Raw genomic sequence first — 26312 nt, 5'->3', positions numbered from 1 at the left:
AACATTTTCCCAGGCCATGTATATTTAAAAAAATCTCAAACATTTTTTTTGTTGCCTATACAGTTAGTCAATTGTTGCTAAAGTAGAGTAGAGTAGATTTATAATCCGACAATGAGGCAAAAAGTGGTTGTCTTTTATATAAACATTGACCATCATTTTGATGTGTGACGATGACACTTGACAAAATGTAATGTGTGAAGTCTTTTGTCTTTTTGTGTTTTTATGATGTAAATCTCTTTGAACTGCTGAAATGTGCTATACAAATAAACTTGATTGACATATACAAACATTTGACTTAAACACCTAATTACCACGATTAAGTGACACGAATTATGACAGATATCTGTCTTAACCTTACAAAAAAACAAATATGAACTCGAGTAACTTATGGAGGAAAGGTCCCTCCTCTTTCTCATGCTATTCCAGCAGCCAATCACCATCCAGCCGGTAATATTCATACCCTGAAGGCTTACATACCTTTCGCTTAAAAATATGTTTATCCACATTTTTTGTGGCTATGAGAACTTTTAACATATTAAACACTGTTTAAAAATTATATTACCGATAAAAATGAAGGGATTTTGTATGTTTTATAACATTTTATTTCAGTGTCCATACTTGTTGTTCCTCCTACTGGCCACATGGGGGCAGACTTGGTGCAACATTCCCTCGTCGTGTTTTCAATGAACATAGTTTTTCTTTTTTGCTTCCTTCGCGGCCAGACAGGCTTTACTGGCCACATTTGACTATTTCGTAGCAAAAACTTTAAGAAACGGGATTCAGAAAAAAAAAATTCCTCATATAATAATGATGAAGACATCAGAGGAGGACCTGTAGGAGGAGAAAACCTGACAGTTAAAGGAGGTCGAGCCGTTAAAGCGTGGATATGGGGCTGAGCTGTTAGAAAAAAAGAGCGCACCCTCCAAAGTTGACTGACTCGTCGTTGAAGATAGGATTCCGCCCACAAGAAAGATGGCGGCTCCCTTGCTGGAGAAATTGTCGGAGTCTTTAGGTTCGCCGGAGACAGCGATTCGCCTCATCTTATCGGTTTTAATCGGTGAGTTTGGCCTGATGAAGATGTCGGTGCGTTAGCCGGGAGAGCTGGCAGCGGTCCGGGGGACAGCATCCAACTGCTGCCTGTGTTTTCTGTAACTGTTGGTGTCAGCTAACTCAGTGACTCAACTGCAAAACAGCCTTTTTATGTGTGTGACTAAATCAGTAGTATTATTTAAAAAATCAACACACCCGTTCTCATAGTGTGATGTTAATATCTAGGAGGCTAGGACTTAAAACATTCAAAGGTTTTCATACAAAATCTAAATGAAAGCAACTGTGTGATGGTTGATTGAGGAAAATGTGCAGTTGCAGACTTTAGAAACTAATTGACCACACTTTGGTTGAACTGTCAGTGGGCTCATGTTGCGGTGGTAAAGATGTGTTGGTGAAAAGGGCCTGTGCAGTGGTGCTCTCAACTCCTCATTCTCATTTTGAAAGAGGTCTGAAGGTCAAAAAGTGCCACAATTCAAACTAAGTTGCATTTTTTTTAAAAACTGCTCAAAGTGATTTCTTATTGGTGCATTTTAATAAATTAGACTATGAAGAAAAAGTCAATGTGTAAAAGTAATTCAATTAAAAAAAGGGAAGACAAAGAGTGAAGCTTTTCAAGTGTTTACTCTGGTTAATTTTTAAGGAAAACCCAACATTAAGTTTCTCAGAAAATGTCATTATTACTTGAAATTAACTAGAGAAGGTCTTAATGCAGAAATGTTAGCCTACTGAGAAGTAGGTACACTTGGCTTGGCTTGAATGAATGTCATGCATTTCTTTATCAGTGCAGCGTGGCATGGGTGCAGTTAGCCTGCGACCCTGCTGAGGTGTTAAAGAAGATTACTTTAATAGCGGCATTCAGTTTGTCTGTCTAGTCATCATCTTCTAAGATATATTCTCAATGTGATGTAGGTCAGGGAGGTTTTATGACCAATCAAGCATAGTGATATGACAGTCATTAAACTAGGCGTTGGTACTACAAGCAGTTCAGACCTGCTCTGATTTGGACTTGAAAAAACACAGTGAAATAAAATCCTATTTAGTCATATGTAGCCACATACATTCAGCACAGTAATAATACAAAAATATAATAAAATAAACTCTTAGGTGGTTACAGGTAGGCCATTCATTCTGACTTCTTTTTAAAGCACACTTTATCTTTGGCTTTACCATCGGCCCTGCAGGTTTATTATAGGCTTAACAGGAAGCCCTGATTTGGATATGACATCTGTGTGTTGGTGTACTAGTATGGCTATTTCTGTGTGCAGGAAAAGCAGGACATGTCAGTTGGTTATAAAAACCCAGACACACCTCCAGGGTTTTAACACTCGTTTTGACGTCGAGTTGGGAAAGGGTTCAGTTTTGTGAATGCAGCATGACACAGAGTAACCTCTCCAAAATGGGCTACAAATGTTTGCACCTCAGAGAGCTGGCCCCTCTGAACTTTGCTCCAGCACACTTACACGTCTGATTTCCTCTGGACTCCTTCCAATAATACTATGTGGTCTGAACGTGGCCATTCAGATTAGACTTTGGTTGCGTTATCCTCTTGAGTCATCCTGTTACTGCATGTTGCTAAAGGTTTGTTGCATAATACAGCCGACCTATAGTACTCAATTATTACTATAATTGTACTCAATTAAAGTGCAATTATATATGTACTATATACATATAGTATGTAGTACATATATATGTATATGTATATATACATATATATTCATTGTATAACTGTTTGATTTGCATCTGCAATGTGGTCAAATCTAAATCAATGGTATCATTGATTTTCAGGGGTTCTTTTAGCTTGGTGCTCTTTTAGTTGCCCCCCTCCGCCGCAGATTTTTTACATTTCATACATTTAAATTAATATGAGACAAAAGTAACCTGAGAAAATGCAGTTTTTAAATGATGACTTAATTTATTAATTGAAAATAATTATTGATAAGTGTGATCAAGTAGTTGTAGTAACTGGCAATGAGTCTGTCACATTGCTCTGAAGGAAATATGACTCACTTTTCTTTGCAGGATTCTTCTAATACAACCATATTGGTAGATTTTTGAGCATTATCGACTCCAATCAGATTTAAATCCAGACTTAGCCGTTCTCAATAAGCAATTAAACAATGAATTACATGATAAATTAAAATGTGAGTAGGGCTGGATGATACGGCTGAAAAAGATATCAGTCGATATTAATAATTATTGATTAGTTTTTTGTTTTAAATATCTGAAATATTGCCTAGCCGGTGATGTGACCCTCCCTGTTTTATCTACAGTTTATTCTTGAGCTCATGAACTCATTTTAATGCCTCACTACACATGTTTTTTTTATTTTTAAGCAGTTACCATTCACATAGCAGGTTGTTGTATTTTTTTGTATTATTATTACTTGTATTATTTTGCCATTATAAATATACTGCTTGAAAATAGTCTCCAAACATTATTATCGTTTATCACAATAATTATCTTGACAGTTTATTATCCAGCAAAATTTGCTGTCATGACAGGACTAGACTAGGATACTCCGTTCTGTTTAATTTGAGACAGTCGGAGGTGGACTTTCTGGTTTTGGCGCATTGTCGTCCTGAATACTTTAATTGCAGCCAGCCTTACGGTCTTACTGCTTGTTGATGCGTTGAAGAATCAAAGCCGCTCCAGACCATCCCATTACCACCATCTTGTAGGGCTGTCTGAAATGTTGTGTTAATTCTCCACCAGTTGTAGACAAACCCCTTCTAACAAGTTTACCTTTGTTTAATGTGGTCAGAGGATATTTTCCCCCAAAGTCTTGGGTATTCAAATGTAAGATGTGCCTTTGTGCTTTTTTGCTCAACAATGATTTTCACTCAGGAAGTCTCTAACGGTTGCCAGTTTTCCCAGTGAATCAGGAACTCTGAGGCAGTGCGGTCTGTAGTGCTGTAGATGTTCTTGGCTCCTTTCCTCCTGGATGAGTCGGGGATGCACTCTTTTATTGACGTTGGGAGGCGAACCAGTCCTGGGAGGGTCCACCACCGTTTTTCTCAATTTGTGAACAATGGCTCTCACTTGGTTCGCTTAGAAATGGCTTTGAAAGTTAAGCTTTGCTTTTTGAAATCTTTTAGTCTACTGAATGTTCTTCTTCTACTTAATAAATACAGTTATCATTTGAAAACTATTTTTGTTTACCCAAAGTTATCTTTGATAAAGAGCTAAATGATATATTGAATCACAATGGAAACTTGTAAAGGACTTCTGACAGCTGCCATATAGTCACGTTCTGCAGATCAGTCAGTTTAACAGGATCTAATTTTCTTGCTCCCTTAAATCATGCAACACTTGACTGGTGTTATTTGATTTGAAACATTATTGTGTGACTAAAATCTGAAACTGTAAGGAGGGGGAAGACTTTTTATAGCACTGCAGTTTTTGATTTACAAAGCTACAAAATGAAACATTTTATGACATTTTCATAAGAAAGAAATGACTGGTGCAGGTTTCTTTTTTCTCTTTCACAAAGCTTACAAAGCCATTTCTTTAAATACAATCAGATGATTTGGTTTGAATCCGCTTTTACTTAATTATGTTCCTCATATACTGTATGTAAACCTTGATATTCTGACTTCTTGGAGGTTTCTGTAGCGCTCATCTTTATGTTCGTTTGTTTATCACGTAAACTTTGGATTGCGCTAGACCCAATCAGGTGAATTTATTCACTGTTTGGGGATTTAAATGTGACTGAATTTGATGGCTCCCTCATCATCAAACCAGCCTTCCTTCCCTGATTGCGTACATAGCTTCAAATAGTCCATGTTTTGTGAAAAACATACCTTACCCTGATCACAGAGCGTTAATCCGTCTGTCTACAACACACCACACATTTTTTAAAATGATTTTAACAGGCTTCATGGTGTGTACGTGCAACTCCCTTAACCACAAGGTCACTGCTGTTGATATCAGTAGTGATCACTTGGATCAGCCGAAGACACGCACTAACATATTTCTTCTGTGTCTCTTCCTCCTGCAGGGTATCCCTTCGCCCTGGTGTATCGTTGGTTCCTTTTCTACCAGCCCGCCACAGTTATCCACTTGTTCCACATTTGTTCTGGCTTGGCGCTAGCAGCATTCAACTTTGGTGAGATGGGGAGGAAAATGTACAACTGCTGCAAAGATTTTCATTGTATAACTGTTTGATTTGCATCTGCAACGTGGTCAAATCTAAAAAAACACTTGCATGTAGAAAAAAACAGCATTTAGTTTGTGCACATTTATTCAGTTTGTGCACATTTATGAAGTTAGATCATCTCCAAAGTTCACTGCTAGAGATCTGCATTAAAGGATGCCAAGTAAAAAACTTTTCTGTACTACCATCACAAACAAAAAACATCTGGTGTTTGATAAACTTAATACTTTAACTTTGTATTTTTTGGCAACAAATGCTCCAGGTGTGTTTGGTGCTGAACAAAGGATAAATATGTGGAAAGCCACCTGATACCTTCTAATTAAGCACAGTGGAGTATGTATGATGCTGTGGCCTGATTTTCTGGGAATCTTGTTAGATGAGATGGCGTTATGAGATTTTTTGAAATAACATTTAAAATAAAAATCAAGTGCTCTCTGCCAGAAACCTCAAGCTGGCTCACCCTGGGCCTTTTAGAAAATCTCTGTTCTAATCAACACAGAACCATCTCAGTTCCCAGAAATAATCATGTAGAAAATCTGCGAGGTGAGGCAAAGACAGTACCGATGACTCTGGATGATATGGAGAGATTGTGTAAGATCCCTCTCTTTGTACATTGTGAAATGTTGTGGGAGTTTCTAACCTTCCCGTCAGCACAAACTGAAGTTGGCATCCTATTGGTGGTTTGGTTTGTCTGTTTTATCTTTAAACTATTATTGCAGACAATCAAAAACACATCCTAATACTCAATAACTTCCAGATTATGAAATGGCACTCACAAATTGGATCTTTTTTTTTTCTTTCTTTCTTTTTTTTGTTTTTTTTGTTTTTACAGTTTACAGCCTTAGAAATTAAAATAAATCCAGGTGACCTTTATGTTAACCAGGTCAAAGGAAAACTAGATGTTATGCGAGTTTTTTGTGACGTTTGCCCCATGTGAGTTAAAGATTTTTTTTATGTCTTCTAAAATGTTTAGTGTGAAAAAAACACAATAGAAAAGGAAGTTGTTTAAGGCATTTCACACATCTGAACCACAGTGGCATAAACTAGTCCACATCTACATACACTAACAGTTGTATCCCAGTATATACTCATGTTTTTGAAAGTGTTAAAGTGTTTATTTTGTAAGAAGTCACTCTTTAAGGCTCAGTTTATTAAGTTTATTGGAATGAAAACAAGTTTAATGCGTTTGTTGTCACTCATCAAAAGGCTTTCTTTCTGTTTAATGTCTATTAAGCACGTAATCTTGATTTGTAGATAATTTACTTCCTTTTTAGCTTGCTAACCTCCCTTTCGCCCTCTGTTTCTTCACCACTGAATTTCTTCACCGTATTTGAAGGATATGAGAAAATCTTGAAATAACTTCAGAAATCTTTCTCAGCATGGTTGAAATGTTGAAAAAACAGATTGTTCAGAAGGCTGCATGCGTCAAAATGTGCAAAAATTGTGGCAAAGGAGGAAAATACTCCTTTTTCAATTCATCTATGTATACAGTACAGACCAAAAGTTTGGACACACCTTTTAATTCAATGAGTTTCCCTTATTTTCATGACTATTGACATTGTAGATTCACACTGAAGGCATCAAAACTATGAATAACACATGTGGAAATATGCACTAAACAAAAAAGTGTAAAACAACAGAAAATAGCCCTTATATTCTAGTTTCTTCAAAGTAGCAACCTTTTGCTGTGATTACTGCTTTGCACACACTCTGCATTTTCTTGATGAGCTTCAAGAGGTAGTCACCTGAAATGGTTTTCACTTCATAGGTGTGCCCTGTCCGGTTAATAAGTGGGATTTCTTGCCTTATAAATAGTCATGAAAATAAAGAAAACCCATTGAATTAGAAGGTGTGTCCAAACTTTTGGTCTGTACTGTATATGCGATAGTTATTACATTAACTTTTAAAACCATCCTCCTACACTTCTATAAACAAGTTAATTCATTTCTGAAAGATGTAAAAATTTAAATATTTTCAAAAATGAGAACTTCTCTTAGCAGATTTCACAATCTGCTGATATCATCTTCTTTCAATTTCTGTTTGTGGGTCCACAATGAGAGGCTGTCCTATAAAACTAATTAAAGATCATTTAAAGATGTTGGAAGAGTTCAATGAAAAGGTCGACATCAGGACTAGAGACAAATCTCAGCTTTTTCTACGTGTAGAAATTTGTGAGGTAGAATTATGTGAGATTAGGCAAAGACTTTTGCAGTAAGAACAAAAAGACCCATGATTTGTATGTGGATTTATAAGAGCTTATATGGAAAGACACTTATTTAAATAACTTATTTTAAAGAGAATAATTTTTCAGCAGAAAACAGCCAGATACTTCATACCGCAGAGCTGCTACTTCTTCTAAAGGTTTTCAGGTTTAATTCTGAAACAACTTGCTTATTTTTCAGACTCTTGATAGAAACATACAACCTTCTCTCGACTGAGACAAAATCCGACTCCAAGCTTTGGATCTGAATCTGTTGGCTTGGTGAAGTCTGACATATATCTGTGCATCTGCAGATCAGTTTCTGTTTTGCATTTGGATGAATCATCAAGTTCTGCTTAGTCACTTCTGGGGAAGTGCATTTGGTTCTCTTTGACTTTGCCAGGAGGTTTGACCACAAGGAATGTGCATCTAAATATTCACGCCCTGCATGTTGGTGCAGACTTGTCCCCTTTAAAAAAATAGTTAAAATGTAAATACTTAAAAAGTCAACCTAGCTAATCAAAACTTTGTGTTTAGTTCAAATCTGAAGTAGATAAGCAGGTGGATGCAGGATGTGGCTTAAACATGTTTCATTTAGCTATTAAGATGATAATTGTTTTGATACAGGAAATAACTACTAATTTTAACGAGTTAGCCTAGTTTAGTTGACAACTATCCAAACATGTTTTATTTTTAAACCAATTGATTTGTTCATTTAATTATTGGGGGACTCTTTTCAAGTTCTAAAATTATTTAAACTACCGTACTATTTATCTAAAGTCAAGTGTGCCAAAATAATGGGACACTTCGGTAAAAACAATTGAAAAGCTGTGTTTGAAATACATTTTTTCCTTTCACTTGTAATTTTAGGTCGAAAGTATCAACCAGGTGCAGCCAATAACATTCACTTCATTAGCTTATTTAAAATCAAGGGATTTCTGTCTGTTTCCTGATGTGTTTTAACACAACACCAGAGTGGAAGGACATGAGCAATGACCTTACTGAAAGTACTCTTATCGTCCGTCAATCTGGGAATGTTTATAAACCCATTTCCAAACAAGCTGAAGTCCAGACTGCTAGTCAGCATTTCCAGATGTGGACGTCCTAGTAAAATCACCCTGTAAAATTGAAAGAAACAAGGAAAAACCTCAAGGGTTTTCCCATTGAGCAAGTCTAACTTGTTTTCAGAGGCTTCCAGGCGGCAATGGCCAAGCCCTCTAAAAAGGGCATGGCAGTGTTGCTTTGGTTTGTTAATGTTAATGAACCACAACAGTTTGAGAAAATGTTTTTAGACACATTATATAAACAGAATAGAATATAATATACTTTATTGTCCCTAGAGGAAATTTGTCATGGACTCAGTAGACAGACGTAGAGACGTCCAAATGTTGCTGTTCGGTGTCGAAAACTAAACATTGATTTTTAGCTCAAACTCCTCATGTTGCCCTTCAAACACAGTGGTGGTTTAGGCTTCTATTACTTCTTTGGAGCCACACACCTTGCAGTAACTGAAACTTGGAAGAAATTAGGTCGTCAACACGGCAATGGACCCAAACACGGTAGGAAATCTAGGACAAAATGGCTGCAAATGGCAAAAGTTTAGAGGTGCAACAACTTTTAACAGAGCAATGCAGAATAAAATGTTGATAAATGTTTATTTTATTTGCACCTAAGATTAGACAAGTAAAACTTTTGAAGCAATAACAAATCAGTTTGTACCAAAGTAAAATAATGAGAGCCTGGGCTCCATTGTGGTCAAGTGCCATTTAGAGTTACTTCTAACAGCAAAACATTGATTCCTCCCTTTTCTTTCTTTTGTGGCTTCGCTTGGACTTTACAGCAGGTCTGTAGCTTTTATCTTCCTCTGTTTGAAAACTACTTTCATGTTCTTTTTGTGTTTTATGTCTTTGCCTTTCTCTGTCTCTGCCGATACTAAAATGTATAAAGAAAAGCGCTGTTGACGTTTTGAGTCCAACAGGTCACACTCGGCTGCACTCACCTTCATCTCCCCCTTCTGTCCGCCTTCCTCCCAGGCTCCCAGCTGTATCACTCCGCACTATGCGTCTTCGTCCAGTTTCTGATGCTGAGGCTCATGGGGAGGACGGTAACGGGCGTCCTGAGCAGTTTTACATTTCAAATGGTGAGCGTTCCCTCATCTTTATGTGCCCCGGTTAATGGATTTGTGTCTAAGCACCAGACTCCGGCTACATGTTTCTAAAAATGGACTGTTGGGTATTTGCATTTTCTTTTCTACAATATATTTTACCAACTTTTCAGTCTGTTATGGCTTTAACCTTTAATTCAGATTTAAACACGCAAAAGTCGTGCTGTCCCTTTTTGCTAGGGATCATATGAGCTTCTCTCTTCTATCTTTATTAGGAGCATTTTGATTTTATGAATTAGCATAGCACAATAATTATCTTCTCTTCAGAGGCTCTTAAAAGTGAGATGAACTTGAGCAATAAATGATGAATACCACTACTGCAGAAATCTAAAAGTTTAGCCAAATGCAGCAGGTAAAATTAAAATGACTCCCTCTTCTTTCACAGGATTTAAAAGCTTCATTTTGTTGCCAACTGTTGCCATTAAAATGCTTTTGATAAAATTGGCTCATAGGGATGGATTAGAAACCACAGAAAAATGTTTTGAAATAATTAGACTTTTGACATCAGTTAAATAAGCGGTGCTCTTGTAGCGCCCTCATCATCTTTAATAATGTAGGTGTGTAGGTAATGTAGGTGTGTCCCGATTCAGTATTAATATCGGATATCAGCCTGCATCTAAAATTTATCCAGAAATTCTTGGGTCAGTTGTTCTCATTCCTATTATTGATGACTATTATTAATAAGTAATAATCACCTGATCAAGTCCTTTCTAACAGACCAAACTACAAAGTTAGTAATTAAAGTATGTATGTTTGTGTCAATACTGTCAACATCAGTATCGTCCAATACTCAAAGCTGAAATGTTGACATTGTATCAGAAATTAAAAAGTCATATCGGATCACTCCTATAATAATATGCTGACAGGGAGCATGCAGCAGCAGGTGGGGGAGGGGCAGTATCAGTGTGTTTAATACAGTTGCAGGAATCTCCAGTGTTTCCGGCTCTTTCTCTGACCTGATTGGAGAAATCAAAGCTTTGTCTTTGGCCCATGGCTATTTGGGAGCTTCTGCCCTTCATTTCAGGTCATTACCAGATTTTAGAAGAGTTTGATGACCAAATTGTTTCCATTAATTTTATGCTAAAATGTAAAATCTGCTCAGATATACACAATTTAGATAGTTAGCATGCTAGCAGGACTTTCTACAACTTGAATCTTTGCTGAAGATCCATTTGGTCTCAGCTATGTTGGAACATCGCTAAAAGATGGAGGACGGAGGCTCTGGACCACAACTTGCCTTATAATTTAACAATGTTTACAGCGACTGTATCACTTCATATTCTGTTTGTCTTCCTGCAGCTGTACCTGATGGCAGGATACTACTACACAGCAACAGAGGAGTATGACATCAAGTGGACGATGCCTCATTGTGTCCTTACACTGAAACTCATCGGTGAGTAGATCACAGCTGATTCTACTTCAATCATAAAAGCAGTAACTTGATTCATTTATTTTTAGTTTAGGCCAAGTTGTCGCTCACAATTTCTGCTTTTTTTGGTTCACAGGTTTGGCATTTGATTTCTACGATGGTGGCAAAGAACCAGTGAGTTGGCTCGTCTGTTTTGCTTATATTTGGTTACTATATTATCCATCCAATGGCTTCATTGTGTCGCACTTTATTTGCTCTCATCCTTATCTTCTCATAGCTTCCTGTTTTCCTTTTTATTAATCATATCATAGAAAAAAAATCAAAGAGAATGAGTTTTCAGAAAAGATTATGTCTGGGGGTTTGTCTAAACTAAAAATAAGGAGTATAAGAAGTTATACTGTGCAGCTGCAGGGCTTTATGTGTGAATTATTATGATGATATTTACTCTATATCAGGACTCTACAACTCCAGTCCTCAAACACCTGATTCAAGAGGCTGAATTACCTTCTTGCCATGTCAGCAAGCATGTCTAAACCTTGTCTTGAGGACTAAACACCCTTGTATTAGAATCAGATCAACCCTGCTCCTCAAGGCACACTGCCCTGCATGTTTGCCTGATTTAACACACCTGATTGCATTCAACAAAATCCTGTTAATCAGCCATCAATTGAAATCAGGTGTGGAAAACATCCATGGCAGTGTGCCTTGAGGACCTGCATTACAAACGTCTTCTGGTAAAAACTTAGGGCTGCAAAAAAAATGTCTAATTGCGATAACATAGCTGAATGTCGCACTGATGATATCAATTATGATCACCACCTTTTATGAGCTTTAACAACTCATTCACTTACATCTATCAAATGTCGATGTTCAGAGCAGTGAAAGCAAATCCAAAAGCCTACTGTAGATGTATTGGTGGAAATGATCATTTTCATGAAACATATTATCCTACTGAATGTTTCATTCCAGCTGTCCTTCACTGTTGTGCTGTTTCCAATTCAATTTAATGTGCAATTTTATTTAAAAAAATAGACCTTTTGAAGACTTTGCAAATTTATAACTTAACCAGAAATAAACAACTAGATGTACTGAAGAGTATGAAGCTTTTATCCTCTCCAGTTAATCATTCAGCGATAGCAACAGACAAATTAGACCGGAGCTGCATAATATATTGAATTGTTGCATTATCAGTGTGCAACCGCACTTTGTATTTCTGATATTATATAATAACCCAATGGAATGAACTTTAACCTTCCTTAATGATCACACTAGGACTGTTTCTTTACTGCCAAAGCTTGTGGAGAGGGATGGAAACATGGTGTAATAAAATAAGGATTGATAAACGTTTCATCTATAGTATCTCAAATATTTTCCTAAAATTGTTTAATCCTAAATGAGTCACTGTCTGGGACAGCTAGAGACGTATATCACCACTGATCTACTGAAACAGTTCACCTCTAAACCTCTAAAAACAGGACAGTCTGCAATCCAGGCCATGGAAACAAAAGGGCTTTTGTTTGGAGAGGAGCTGGTCTGATGATCCTTTATTCTAAACAAACCACAACTCTTTCCCTTTTAGTTACATACCGCAGTACAGGTGATAAAGAACAAATGTTTTATTATCATATAGCTCCAGTCACAATTATCTGCTGTTATTTGTCCCTGAATTCATTTACATTTGTTGATAAATTTTACTTTGTTTACTTGCTATGGTAGCTTCAGTTCAATTCTAGCAGAGAAAATAAACGTGTGACAATTTCTGATTGTTCATTATTGGTTCTTATTGAGTCACACTAATTCAATCCTAATTGTAAGTTTTTGTTCTGTTTTTTTGTTCTTGTACCTTTTCATATTTTCTTACAACCAAACATTTCAATGGATTCAGTTGGGATTTTAGACCTACACAGAATAATGTTGATTTTGGTTCATTTTTATTTATTTATTTTTGGAAACAAAAACATTTTAATACTTGCACGTTTTGCATTTGTTTCTAGCCTTCAGCCCTGAGTTAATTATTTGTTGACCCAGCTTTCACTTCAATTATAGCCTTTTAGCAGTTTTGTGCCTTTAGACACTGACATTTTTTTTCTCGTCACTCTTTGCAAGCTCAGTCAGTCCAGATGGAGAACATCAATGTACATACATTCTCATAGATGGGTTTAGATCTGAACTGTTGCAACAACAAGAAAACACGTGGATATTCCTTATGGTCGTTTTCCTGCTGGACAGTGAACCTCTGTCCCAGTTCTAAGTGTTTTGTAGGATGTTACAGATTTTATTTCAGTATCTCTCTGCATTTGACCTCACTCATCTTGTCCTCAACTTCCTTGTCCCTTCTATGGAATAGCATCGCCACAGTATGATGCCTCTGCCACCATGTTTTGCCACAGATTACGTGTTTGCAGGGTAATGTGCACACAGTGTTCACCACAAATGTGCATTTTGTTCTCATCTGAGTAGAGCAAGCTTTTCGCCGTTTGTTGTTTCTCTTACATGGCTTGTGACAAAGTGTGAACAAGATTTCTTGTGGCTTTTTTCTTGCCATTCTTCCATAAAGGCCATATTTTTAGAGAATAATAGTTTTCCTGTTGACAAATTCTTCCAACTGAGTTATGGATCTCTGCAGCTTTTCCCAGAGTTACTGTAAATTTCTTGGCTTTTTCTATGATTAACGAGAGAATCAGGTTAAGGTGGATGGATGGCCTTTTCTTCTTAGGTCAGCAGTATAAATCAATAACAATATATTCCGCGATAGAGGCATGATCAATATCAGTAGATGATACATCTGTTAGGATATCCATTTAACTCTGATTCAGAAATGCTCGGCATTCTGGGAGATGAAGGCAGAGGAAAGACTTTATCTGCTCAACCTTGAACGGTGATCTAAGCAAGGTTGGTGACATTACCCAGCTCACTCACTCTTTGGTTACCTAGCAACAACCTGTAGAGTAACTTGTGGTTACCTAGTAACAGTCTGTTGAGTAACTGGCGCAGCAGCAGTTTCAGGTTTCTCTGCTGTGCCTGATAACTTAGAAAAAAAAAAATGCCCTGGGGTGGAAACTGTGGCTAAAATGGGAAAGGTCACACCATCAGTTCAGAATTTCAGATACTTAAAAAAAAAAAAACTAATCAATAATTATTGATATCAACTGATATGAAGTACTTACCATGATACGTTTTTCAGCCACGTCATCCAACATTTGTCCGCAGTTGTTTTTCTCTTTTAGTTTTTTATTTCTACTGATATCTGTTCCTTGTTTCCCATGTCTTGTAAACCCAGTCACAGCTGAGCGCTGATCAGGTGAAAGCCGCTCTGCCGTCAGTGCCCTCGCTGCTCGAGGTCTTCGGGTTTTCCTACTTCTACGGAGGGTTCCTGGTGGGTCCCCAGTTCACGATGCGCAGCTACCAGAAGCTGGTGTCGAGAGAGCTCACCGACTGCCCTGGAAAGCCTCCCAACAGGTACGAGAGAGGAAAACCACGAGTGATGCAGAGAAAAATGAGCAGAGAGACTATCTTAATTAGATCTCTGGTTAAAAAGACAAAGCAGAGGCACAGCCCTTGAGTTAACCTTTCTCTCTTAATATCTGTTTTAGTGTTGTTCCAGCTCTGAGGAGGTTTGCTCTGGGCTTTCTCTGCCTAGCGATATATGCAATATTTAGTCCTTATTTTCCAGACACCTACCTTTTGACAGATGAGTACGAGGTGAGAACATGAGTCATGATGTGCAGTTTTAACACAGATACAAGATAAAACATTTATGTTGTTTATTTTTTATTCACGCTTTCTAAAATAAAAACCATTTCCTTCCTGTAGGCTCAGCCTTTCTGGTATCGCTGTGTTTTTATTCTGCTTTGGGGCAAATTTATGCTGTATAAATACGTCAGCTGTTGGGTTATAGCGGTAAGTCGTTTCTTTATTATCTCAACTGAACCAAATGTGTTGCATAAATGTCTTCACATCCTGTTTTTTTAATTTTTTTATTAAAAAAACATTTAAATGTTTATGCGGAAAAGAAGCACAAATCTATTATAACTCACTCATTATCAGAGCTGGGTAGTTACATTTACTCAATTACATTTATTTTAGTAATTTTTTTAAAATTACTTTTAGGAATATTTTTACTTCTGCTTGAGTAATTTTATTATGAGGTTTCGCTACTCTTGAGTAAAATTTCTGGCTTCTCTACCAACTGACTGAAGTTTCAACATGTTTTAACCAAAAAGTCACCAGGAAATGACACACACCTGCAGTTTTTGTTAAAGATTCATAAGATTTATTTTGACAGAAACTGACTTGGGAAAATTTTCTTTAGCCTTATTTTGCTAATTTTTTTGTTATTTACATGAATTACTGTTGTTTACGCTCTTAAAATACCAAAAATTTAATATTAAAGGATTGATCATTTGATTAGCTACTCAGTACTTGAGTAGACTTTTTACCAAATACTTTTTTACTCTTACTTGAGTAACTTCTTAGATGGCAACTTTTTGCTTTTACTTGAGTAAAAATATGTTGAAGTACTGCTACTTTCATTTAAGTAAAATTTTTTGCCCACCTCTGCACATTATTGTAACTGCACAAGACATGAAAATCCTTCATGAGATTATAGTGAAGTTTCACCGTGAAGATGCCTTGAGGAGGTGATGATGCGGTGGAGATACAAGTAGCTTTTTAAAAAATAGAGTAAAGAGCCACAGGCTGACCTGAAGCAATCTGCAGAGATGGATTCAGCTCAAACTGCATGCTGTACATTAATCCAAGCAGCCTGAGAAAAGGAAAAAGACGAGACTAGCTATGAGAGAAAAACAACTCTAGTTTAATTATCATTAAAATAGTTTCGTTTTGGGAAGAAGAAATACCAGAGGTGGGTAGATTACCCATAAATTGTACTCAAGTTAGAGTAGCAATACTTCATAATGGAATTACTCAAGTAAAAGCAAAAAGTACAGCATAGTAAAAATACTCCCTCTTCTTTAAAGATACATTTAAAAAAAAATACAAATGTAATTGAGTAAATGTAAGTAGTTAGTATCCAACTCTGGGGAACACATTGGTGCGTTCTGATTGGTTGCGAAAGGAAATAGATAAATGAAAAAGCGTCGTTTATCAATGGTCTGTCACAGTGTGTGGGTGTAGAGAAGGGTGATGAATTAAAATGAAATATTTATTTTCCCATGATCCTTATTGTTTCTTAGAAAAGGTTTTCCCATCAGAGCACATTTTACTCAGGATCTGTTAAAAAGATTCACGTTGTTCACACGATGCTGCTCTTCTACATCAATCACATCAGCTCTGTGGTATTTCAGACAAAGCAAACCTGACTTTTTATTACTTAGTCTAATCTGTTCTTACCTTCTTACAGCTGGTGTTCTGTAGAAACATTAAATTAATTTAAATGTCATGTATGATGAAGCTTTTTACATACAGTGACCAACAAACTACAAAGACACATTTCTAAAAAGGTTCTATTGTTTACTTACCTGAACAAATGCCTTTTGTTTTTGGGTTTTATTTGTCATAGGAGGGTGTTTGTATATTAGCTGGTCTTGGCTACAACGGCGTAGTCAATGGTAAACATCAATGGGACGCCTGTGCCAATATGAAGGTGTGGCTCTTTGAGACGACGCCCCTTTTTGGAGGAACAATTGCGTCTTTCAACATCAACACAAACGCCTGGGCTGCAAGGTCAGTGGGGTTTCTAAGATCTGTAATCCTCCCTAAGCTAAAGTGAAGCGGCGTTGTAAAAGTTAAAAATTAATGAGCTATCAGTGAAGCAGTAGTGGAAACGGTTCAATTAGTTATCCATTTATGGCTTTCCTTTCCCAAGGGAGAACTGGCATACAATCAGAATCCACACTTTGTGGAATAATAACAAGAAGGAAGTAGGGATCCAGGTCAAAAGGAATCATTGACAATTTCCAGCTCAAGTTGTGCACATTAAATTCCTCCAGCACCTGACCCAGTTCAATGAAGACCTCAGCAAACAAAGCAATTTATTTATCGAGCTTATGGTTTATTACACGGTCCATTTCCGCTGGATGCTATAACAACTTTTGCTTACTCTTTCATTTTCCGCTCTTCACACTGCTTAGGAAGCAGAAAACGGAGGAGAGGAGGGTTGGCTGTGAAATAGTATAACTGAAAATATTAAGGGGATGAAATGTAGGTGATAATTCGCCTTTAGTGAATGCAGAGCATACTTGACACATGGATGATCTAATTATTTAACCCACAAATACCTATTAATAGCGTCATATGAACCAATTTTGAATTTCTGCTCCCAGCCCCTCAATAGTAGCAGAGTTTAGATCGAATGCCTTTGTGTCGCCTCTGTTGTCGCTCAGAAAGTTAAAAAGGTTCATAGTACAGTATTTAACACCAGGCTGAGGTTTACACACACTTTTCATCTGCATTGATGTCATATTATACTTTTTCTATTAATGACCTGTTCTTCTATCCGGTATGGAGTGATTATTAAAAAAAACACTAACTGAGTTTGCAAATTAGAATTTAGTGTTTCTTTCCTAATTCATTCACAAAGAGCATAAAATGTACAGGTATACATAAACCTAATTCATTTTTAGGTTAACTATTCCATAGCAAATGCAGAGAAGCCTCTCTTTTTGCAGCTACTTACTGACATTTCAGTCTGAATTTGTGACCACTTTACTTATCAGAAATTGTAGTTTCAGGTATATTCCACCATTTTTTAAAAGGTTAATGACAGAGTTCACGCCTCCTAAACCAGTTTTGATGTTTGTTTTGAATCTTTTTCCTGTTGGTGCAGTCAGTTATGAGGGAAAGTTGAGACATTTTGAAGAAGCTCCACTTTCTTCTTTGTACTAAATCAATCTGCACAAGTGAGCAGCTGGAAACCTTTATGAAATCTGAATGTTTTCCTCCTGGAGAAGGTGGTTCTTTCTTGGCTGCAGTCCATGTTGACGTTATGCATACTGAGGCATTACTCCAGGCTGTTTCTTTCAAACCAACTTCCTTTCATTTGAGTTGACATTTTGGGCCAGATGAGCATAACTTTGGTACAGTTTGCTGTTCCAGCGGGACGGTGTTCCCAAACACACATCAAACTGCTTTTGGAAAAGATAAACAAGGCGAACTTCATCTTTCAGAAAGTGGCCCAGCCTCAACTGAATTTAAAATTTATAAACTATTTCTAAGGATTGGGTCTGTGCCTGGAACTGGAATAATGTCTGTGAAGTCCACTGTTACTGATAAGAAGACTAATCAAATATAAAGCTGGGAATAAGCCAGAAGCTCGTTGATGGCTACAAGAATGTGTGTCTTCTCTGCAAGTTGCTCAGTGGCCTTTAATTAAATACCAATATTAGTGTCAGTTTAATACACAGAGGGTCAGAATTGTACATATCACTTTCAAATGTAGAAATAATGTCACATTTGGATTATAAAAACAGTTAAAGTTTTCTGTCGTATCATTGCTTCACTTTGAGAGAAAGTACAACAGAAGACCAGAATTTTATCAATATTTATCAGCATGATGAAGTATTTCCCTGTGCAAAAGCAGAAAGCCACATGAAGCTAAGCCTTCAAACATCAATGTCTTATTTTTTGTAATTTATATTTTGATTTATAGATTTCTAAAGCAAAGACAAGGCTTGTTGGCAAAAATCTTGGCAAAGCAGATTGCGAGAATGAGTGGGAATAAAATCCAGTTTCTTATTTGCTTTCGTCAGTCTGAGGAATGTTAATTTAAATTCAGTAATTTTTCCCAAAGGGAGATTAAATGTTGTGATAACTCAAATCAGCCAAGTATCTTCAGAAAGTTTTTATCCATGGTGATCATCAGCAGGAAGCATCTCCAACAGCAGTCAGTCTCACAGTGAATATAAAGAGGCTTCTGACTGAAGACCATCATGACATGCTAACAGTTCAATATCAACTCCTAGTTTCATTTATGAATTTAAAAAAATCATAAGATAAATTTATAAATCAGTATTTGGAACCAGGTCATTTTTATAAATCAAAGTTAATCTGGAAATGTGCTTTTCATGTAGACGAATCCATGGGGTATCCCTGGTGGCGCCTCGAGATGGGGTCACTGATAATCTTGGGGTGCCACACTGAAACCAAAAGCCTAAACCAAATTTCAGTTTTTAATAGCCTGCCATTAAAATATTTAGAAGGACTGGGGTGAGTGGTATAAATAAATAAATGTTGCAACTTCCTGACATTGTTGCTGACATTAAAATAAATCTGCTGGGTCAGTGGTCAGACTGTGCTGTGAAAATTTAATATTACTGACGTTGAGGTGTTATATTGGTCAACTAATGAAACAATTAGTTTTCTTTATAAGCATCTTATAACGCAGTAGATCAGCAAGTAGTTTAAAAGCAGAGTTTGGCATCATATTTTGTTTTTATCTAATTAGTTTAACACATGTTGTTTAGCTTTGTAGCTTCCATCTGCACAGATTTATGATCTTCTTCCAATATGTCATCATATTCTCTCAGATTTCTGCTTTAGAAGCAAACCTGACTGATCTGAAGTGATCTGAAACAAGTTTCTTGTAGAGTTTAGACCATTAACTATCTAACAGGCAGCTTGTCTGAAGCCCAGTGAGGCTCGTCTGAGTCTTTAAGCAGCTGCACTTCCTGTACTCATTTGTCAGGCCGTCAGCCAGTGCAGAAGCCTGCCATCAGCGCTCATACAGAACACAATGTGTGAACTTGACATCTTTCATAGATATCTACGCTTGATACTTTCTTAGAAAATGTAAAGTTCAAATGTACTAATGAACTCAGTTGCTATGCAACAATGACTTGCCGGTGAGTTCGTTCAAGTCGCTGTGACAGCTGAGGTGTTTCTGACTGCTTTTATGACCAAAAAGGTGATTTGTGACTTTGGCTTTTTCCTCTTTTCAGACATGTGTTCAAGCGGTTGAAGTTCCTGGGAAATAAGACTTTGTCTCATGTGGCCACGCTGCTCTTCTTAACCATTTGGCACGGCCTTCACTCTGGATACATCCTGTGCTTCTCCATGGAGTTTTTCATCATCACTGTAGAGCGGCAGGTTCGTTTTCCACACAGAAAAATTATGAGAAAACAAACGTTTATAGACAGGCCTAATTTTTTTCAAGAAGCCATGTAATATTTCAAATTAATCTTGGTCGGTAGATCAAATTTTAAGACTTTTTTGCTAATTTTCTGTTGAACATCTGACCGTGGCATCAAATTTTGAGGAAAATATGAAGAAACAAGACAAGTAAAGGACATAAGAAGAGTCAAATCTGAAAAGAAAATGTTTTGCTAACTCACTTTTAATTATTTCTTTAAACCAGGACTGTTGTAGAGTTGAATGGCAACTATAAATTAATTGAAAAACAGGAATTGAGTGCACATTTGAATGTTTTAGTGATTTTTCTTTTATCTAAACTAATTCAATTTAACAAATACAGACTTAAATAGATGCATAACCCGCATTTTGGTGAAAATTGCATTAGCAAGTTGCGCCTCTACCACATGGTTTTTGCAGCCTTCAACAGGCCTGAGATGCATCATTCAGCTGTTTGTTGTGTTCAGTTTAATAGCATTTGGGCTTTTTTTTAATATTTCATCTATTAAACAAATGAGAATTAGTTGTCTACTTGTGATGAGCTGGTTGTGTCTATCATTCATGTTGTGGTCGTATTGATCAGATTAAATAGGAGCCCAGTTTAGTCCTCTTTAATCGGTCGTTTGTCTAGAAAGTCTGGCTCGTTTGTAGAGGTGTGAATGCGTAATCAAACTCTGATGTGGACCAAAACCCGAACTCTGGTCCGCTTAGAAACCTCGGTCTCTGTTTGGTTGAAGTGAACTCTGGTGCATTTTGAATGCATATATTGATCAGAGACCTCTACTAAAGAAGGAAGTGGAATAGAGCAGAAGGCATTCTGGGTAAATACAACCAAAACAAAAACTCTTGTCTAATGCTAAAGGGAGAAATGACTTGTAGTTTTTTACCACAGACACAGAAGAAATCCTACAACCACTGAAATCTGATGCTACTCCATTTTTGTTCATATTTTGTGAAGAAGGAAGTTGTGCTGGTATTCTTCTGAGGTTTTCGCCACTACAGGCGAGGGAGGGACAGGTTTTTCAATTAGTTTGGTTTGTTTGAAACAGTGCAGTGTGATTTCTCACATGTGATTTCACATGTGAAATCAGATTGCTATAAATTTCAAGTATTTAGCCAAAGACTCAATACCTTTGTACAATAGTATAGTAAATCACTTGTGTCTTTATGCATTAAAAATACTATTTACATTGATTTACACTGTTAATTAGAAGCACACCATTCTACTAGTATTTAAACATTGGTTCAATATTGTGGGACTAGTTCATTAAATCATATTTTTGCTGTATTTTTATTACCATTCATGTATTATATGTGTTTTTGAACAGGCCCAGGCTCTAGTGCTGGACAGTCCCCTGCTGACAAACCTGGCCAACAGCCACCTCTACCCCCTCGTCTACGTAGTTCAGCAGTTTATCCACTGGCTCTTCATGGGGTATCCTCTGGTGCCATTCTGCCTTTTCACCTATGACAAATGGCTCAAGGTAACACACATCTCCTGAGGCTACACCTCTAAGAAGATAAATCTGCTTGGGAATCTTTTTTTACCTCGTCTATATTTTCCATTTTCAGCTCAGGGAGCGCTTTGAGTATCAAATGCAAAACAGTTCTTTAAACTCCAGAGGTGCACTGTAAATAAGAGCACAAAGGGCTCAGCTTGGGAGGAATATGTTGCTAAGACAGCATTGAGGTGTTGAAATATAGCCCAGGGTCCCATTTTAGTGAATTTATAGTGAGCACGCTGCAGCGAGATTTTCCTCTGAATTATTTTCTCCTCTTTTACGACAGTTGGTTGGATGCCCAGACGTTGTTCTATCTTTTTTCTCTCTCTTTTTACTCCAAAACTAATAATATGCACATGAAGCCGGTGTGAAAGCAAATGAAGTTGTGAAACAATCTGTAATTACTTTCCAAGTTTAACATTTTGCCATAAGACTACCCTGTGGTTTCCTGTCGGAGGTTTTCACAGTAAATCTCTCTGTAATCTGCTTGAAACAAATTGATTAGACGGCGCTAAGCCTTTGTCTGCCATGGCTTACTGTTTTGTTGCATTAGTTGAGCTGAACTAAACTATGTTTGGCGGTGGACCTGGCACAATTTGTGTCAGAACCCCTGCTGAGCCAATAAAGTGCTTTATTAAACAGAAAGATGCTGCCACACAAAGCCGCGCTGTCCGTTTCTTTTAGGGAGCTTTAAAGGTTTATGAAAAGTGCAGAAACAGGAGGAATATAAAAATAAGGGAAGCGGTAATTATTTACAGTCAAAACCAGAAATTGACCTACTCCGAATAAAAAGACATAGACTTTTTTTTTCTTACTGTCTGAAGTTAAATCAGACCAAACATTTCTTTGTTTTAGGTTAGTTAAAATTACCAAAATTATTTCTATTTGCTAATGCCACAATAACGAGAGAGAGAAAATACGTCAAAGATTAATTTATTAATGGTTTTAAAACCAGAAGTTTACACAGAGAATGATTACTGCCTCTTTAAACAATGAGGACACCCTCTGATGATGTCATGGCTGTGGGAGCTTCTGATTGGTTAACTGACTCATCTGAGTTAATTGAAGTCACACTAGGAGTTCTGCTTAAAGCAACGTGAAGAGCACAAGTTGCTTTATATTTAAATGTGTTTTAGTTATAAACCCAAAACACATTTAGAGATATTCTAGCCAGATAAAGACTCCGAAGACGCCAGTAAAAAATATTAATGTTATGGAGCGGCCAGACCAATCCCTCGACCTTATTCCAATGGAAAGGATTAGTGGTGACATTAGACATGTTTCAGAGACTAAATGAGAAATCCATAGGAACTGGTGATTATAATCCAGTTGTCCTGCTCACAGATTCTGCAGGCCGATCGACTCCACACCACACAGATGTGAAGCAGTTCAAAAAAATGGTCTTTATCCAACTAAATATTGTTCAATAATTCACCTGAAAGCTACCATTTATCTTCAATATGTTGTAGTTTTTTAAGGAAATAAAACTGATATTCCATTTTTCTCACTTTTTGCAGATTGATAACAAATTTGATTTAAATCTGGAGCTGCAATGGATTTTGCAAAACAAAACTTTCATTTATTTCTATTTTCAACACATTGCTTTTATTTTGAGTACAACTGCAGCTCCACAGATAACAGGATTACACTATTATAAACACTGATGGACATTACATTTTAAACTGTTTTTGCTTTGTTATTTATGAGGTCAGCACAGAGTTACTATTAACAGCAGTTTGTGTTTATAGTCTGTACCCTGATTGTGAGATTTCCTAGATGTTTCCAACATTTACAAGTCCAGGATTTCGATGGAAGTTAAAAGCTCCAATGTTCAAATTGGAGAAATATTTTTGCTGCATTCTGTTCAACTTCCACACCTGAAATTTGACTTTGTTTCTGAGAAATACTTTTTTTCTTGTAGCTTCTTAAACATTTCCTGCTTTGTCCAGCATTATTTAAGCTTCTTTCTAACTGAGCGTATTTCTCTCGAAAACCATTTCAACAGAGAAGTGTGTTTACTCGTTACCTGTTATGAAGAAAATATTTGATTTGTTTTAGTTTGAAAGATGAAAATCAGCAAATTCATGTGATAATTCGGCCTATCTTTAAAGTGTATCTTTGTTTTGTTTTTCAGGTGTATTCTTCCGTCTACTTCTGTGGTCACCTGTTCTTCCTCGTGGCTTATTTAATTCTGCCATTCCTCCGTATAACTCTGGTGCCTAACAAAGACCAGAGAGAGAAGAAACGAGATTGAAACCCGGTTCTGACACCTGGAAAGGTGAGTAGTCACATTTTCTCCTTTTTAATCTACTTTTTAAAATTAATCCAGAGTGAAAATCTGAACTCTGATTTTCTTCCAGGTCCGTTCAAGGCTGAAACTCTTCGACCCTGGAAGGGAACTGTGGCGTTCGGGGAGCAGAACACAGACTATTTTAAGGCCTTTAATAATATATAAATATGAATATATGTTGATGTAAAAATAAATTTCTATATATTTTTGTGTTTTTAAGTGGGAGGGATGGTTTTTATAAACATTTTGAGAAAATGTTTACAGGAAATTACCATTGTGCCACACGGGGTAATTGTGAACCAATCAGGGGCCGTTTCCTGCTTGTTTATCATTATCACTTTCTTCTTTTCTTGTGGAAATTTTTAAGACTTGTGGAACTGAAGAGACTTTTCATGCTGTCGACACAGGATTGCACTTATGAGTCACAGGTGCTGTTTTTAGGCTCCTGTGTTTTTGTTGTTTCGTCGCCCCGTGTCTGGCGCTCGCATTCAGCAGCAGCAGCACTAAAACCAAACAGAAGGTTTAAGCACAGTGCCACCATTTATATATGAATATAAATATATGTATACATAACACTTCCTGATGTCATGACACAACATGCACACGTTTCTGCAGGAAGGCTGAGGCAATGATGGGCTTGTTTTCTCTGCAAATGGCTGCTAGTGGTTATACAAGCACTGTAAAATCACACACTGTACAACTAAAACCCGACTCTAAATGGCCTTGATTCAATGAATGTTTGTTCTGGATTTAATTTGATTTGTAATTGAAAAATTGTAGGAGTTACATACAAGGTTTTATGAACATGAACATTTCTTGGTTGGTTGTTTTTTTTCTATAATATGCATAATTTTCCTGCCTTTCAGCTAAACCTCACTTTTAAATGCACAAATGTGAAAGTGAATCACACTGAGTGGTGCTGGTCTCTCTGTCCACTCCGATCTGTGCGATTAGGGGCCATGCGCTGTGTTTTTTTATTTTATTTTAATATTATTAAACACGCGATGGCTATGATTTCCACTACAGCCTGCCCCGGTATTTCTAACAGCAGGTTGTAATTAATCAGAGTGAAAGATCAGAACCCAAATGCCTCGTTGTAATGTGTACATTTCTGGGTAAGGGTGAAATTTGCTGCTGCTGCCGCCGCCGTCCTTTCACAGACTCGAGGACAAACCTCACTGTAGCAACGGCCCAGATTCCAGTAATATTTATACAGAACATGCTGATTATTAATTGATGACTTGCTATTTCAAGAGGCTTGGTTTTTTTTGCCTTATCCGAAGAAAATGTGCAAAAAAACGTCGGGATGTGAGAGGTGGATGTGATTTGAAATATACTTTTGTAATGTTTAATAAAATGCTGCATTTTAAGCAAGATCTCTGCAGTTTATTTATGAGCTTTAGAAATAATAAACATCTTGTGGTGTTTTTGTTAACAGATGTGCTCCGGTAATAAAACACAGCTGGATTTTTGCTGCAGGATTATACAAAATACAACTTAAAAAAAATTAACTGAAGAAATTCTGAAGCATTGAAGTTTTTGACCTACAATAGGTCTTCAGTTTTTCCATCTGATTTGCTTTTACATTACTTTTGTTTTTATTTGTGCATTAATTTAATTATTTCTTTATCTTGTGTTGAGATGCCAGGGTGGTGCTGCATTTAACAATTTTAATTAAATTAACTATTCTATAATCTGCTTTGTACTTTTATGTCTTATTTTGTATGTATCTTGCAGTCGCTGCACTTCTGCTCTTAAAGAATTTCTCTGAGGGAACAATGAAGTATTTCTTATTCTACTGTCACAAGTGGAGCATCACAGCTTTCACCGTGGCGCTCCACTTGATAAGGAACCTGTAGCCTGTTTGAAATAAATACAAATAAATAAATGAAACATCTTTCAAGTTTTGCCACAGATTATAAGAAGCTTCATTTTGAACAAAAGCACATTCTCTCATAGATTTCCTTTTACTGTTTTTCTGTAAATGTCAGCTGTGACGCCGTGGATCTCTGCAGCTTTTACTTGCTTACAGTCAGTTTTCTCCCTGACCTCTGCTGTGTTCCTTGGTCTTTATAATGCCGTTTATTCTCTTAATAAACCTCAAAGGCCTTCCAGATAATCTAGATTATTCATCAAATTACGTTTGATGGCGTAATTTTTAAATTATAAATGACTGTTTTGATCAATTACTCAAACCAAATACTTCAGCGATTTAAAAATAAGTTTGTTTTAACCAGACACACACCTGGAGTTTCATAAGTTTTGTACTGAAAGAAATTTATTTAGATTTTGTTATTTTTGCAATTATGTAATTTATATAAATTATTTTCATTTTGGCACTTAAAATACCAACTTTCCACATAACTTGTCTGTGTGATTATGCAATTTTTAGATGTTAAATAATTGTGTTGTTTTTTTTAAAATCTTTGAGTAGACTTTTTACCAAATGTTTTGTACTTTTGCGTTGTTTCTTGACGGCTACTTTTTATTTTTACTT

The 26312-nt window shown here is 36.7% G+C and overlaps 1 protein-coding gene across 1 annotated transcript; it reads left to right on the top strand.

Moving 5' to 3' along the window:
• The first annotated feature begins 692 nt into the window (after positions 1-692).
• lpcat3 (lysophosphatidylcholine acyltransferase 3) lies at positions 693-25189 on the top strand. The gene is made up of 13 exons (XM_032559076.1): positions 693-1057; positions 5048-5155; positions 9437-9543; positions 10867-10960; positions 11073-11110; positions 14217-14395; positions 14530-14638; positions 14750-14836; positions 16458-16621; positions 19834-19981; positions 21352-21507; positions 23660-23803; positions 23886-25189. The coding sequence occupies exons 1-12, from the start codon at positions 973-975 to the stop codon at positions 23777-23779; spliced, it is 1395 nt and encodes a 464-aa protein (XP_032414967.1). The 5' UTR covers positions 693-972; the 3' UTR covers positions 23780-23803; positions 23886-25189.
• The last annotated feature ends 1123 nt before the right edge of the window (positions 25190-26312 follow it).

This window comes from Xiphophorus hellerii, chromosome 3 (genome assembly GCF_003331165.1).
Source record: "Xiphophorus hellerii strain 12219 chromosome 3, Xiphophorus_hellerii-4.1, whole genome shotgun sequence".
NCBI classification, from domain to species: Eukaryota; Metazoa; Chordata; class Actinopteri; order Cyprinodontiformes; family Poeciliidae; genus Xiphophorus; species Xiphophorus hellerii.
The sequence above is the reverse complement of the archived record's forward strand: the minus strand, read 5'-3'. Positions and strand labels throughout refer to the sequence as shown.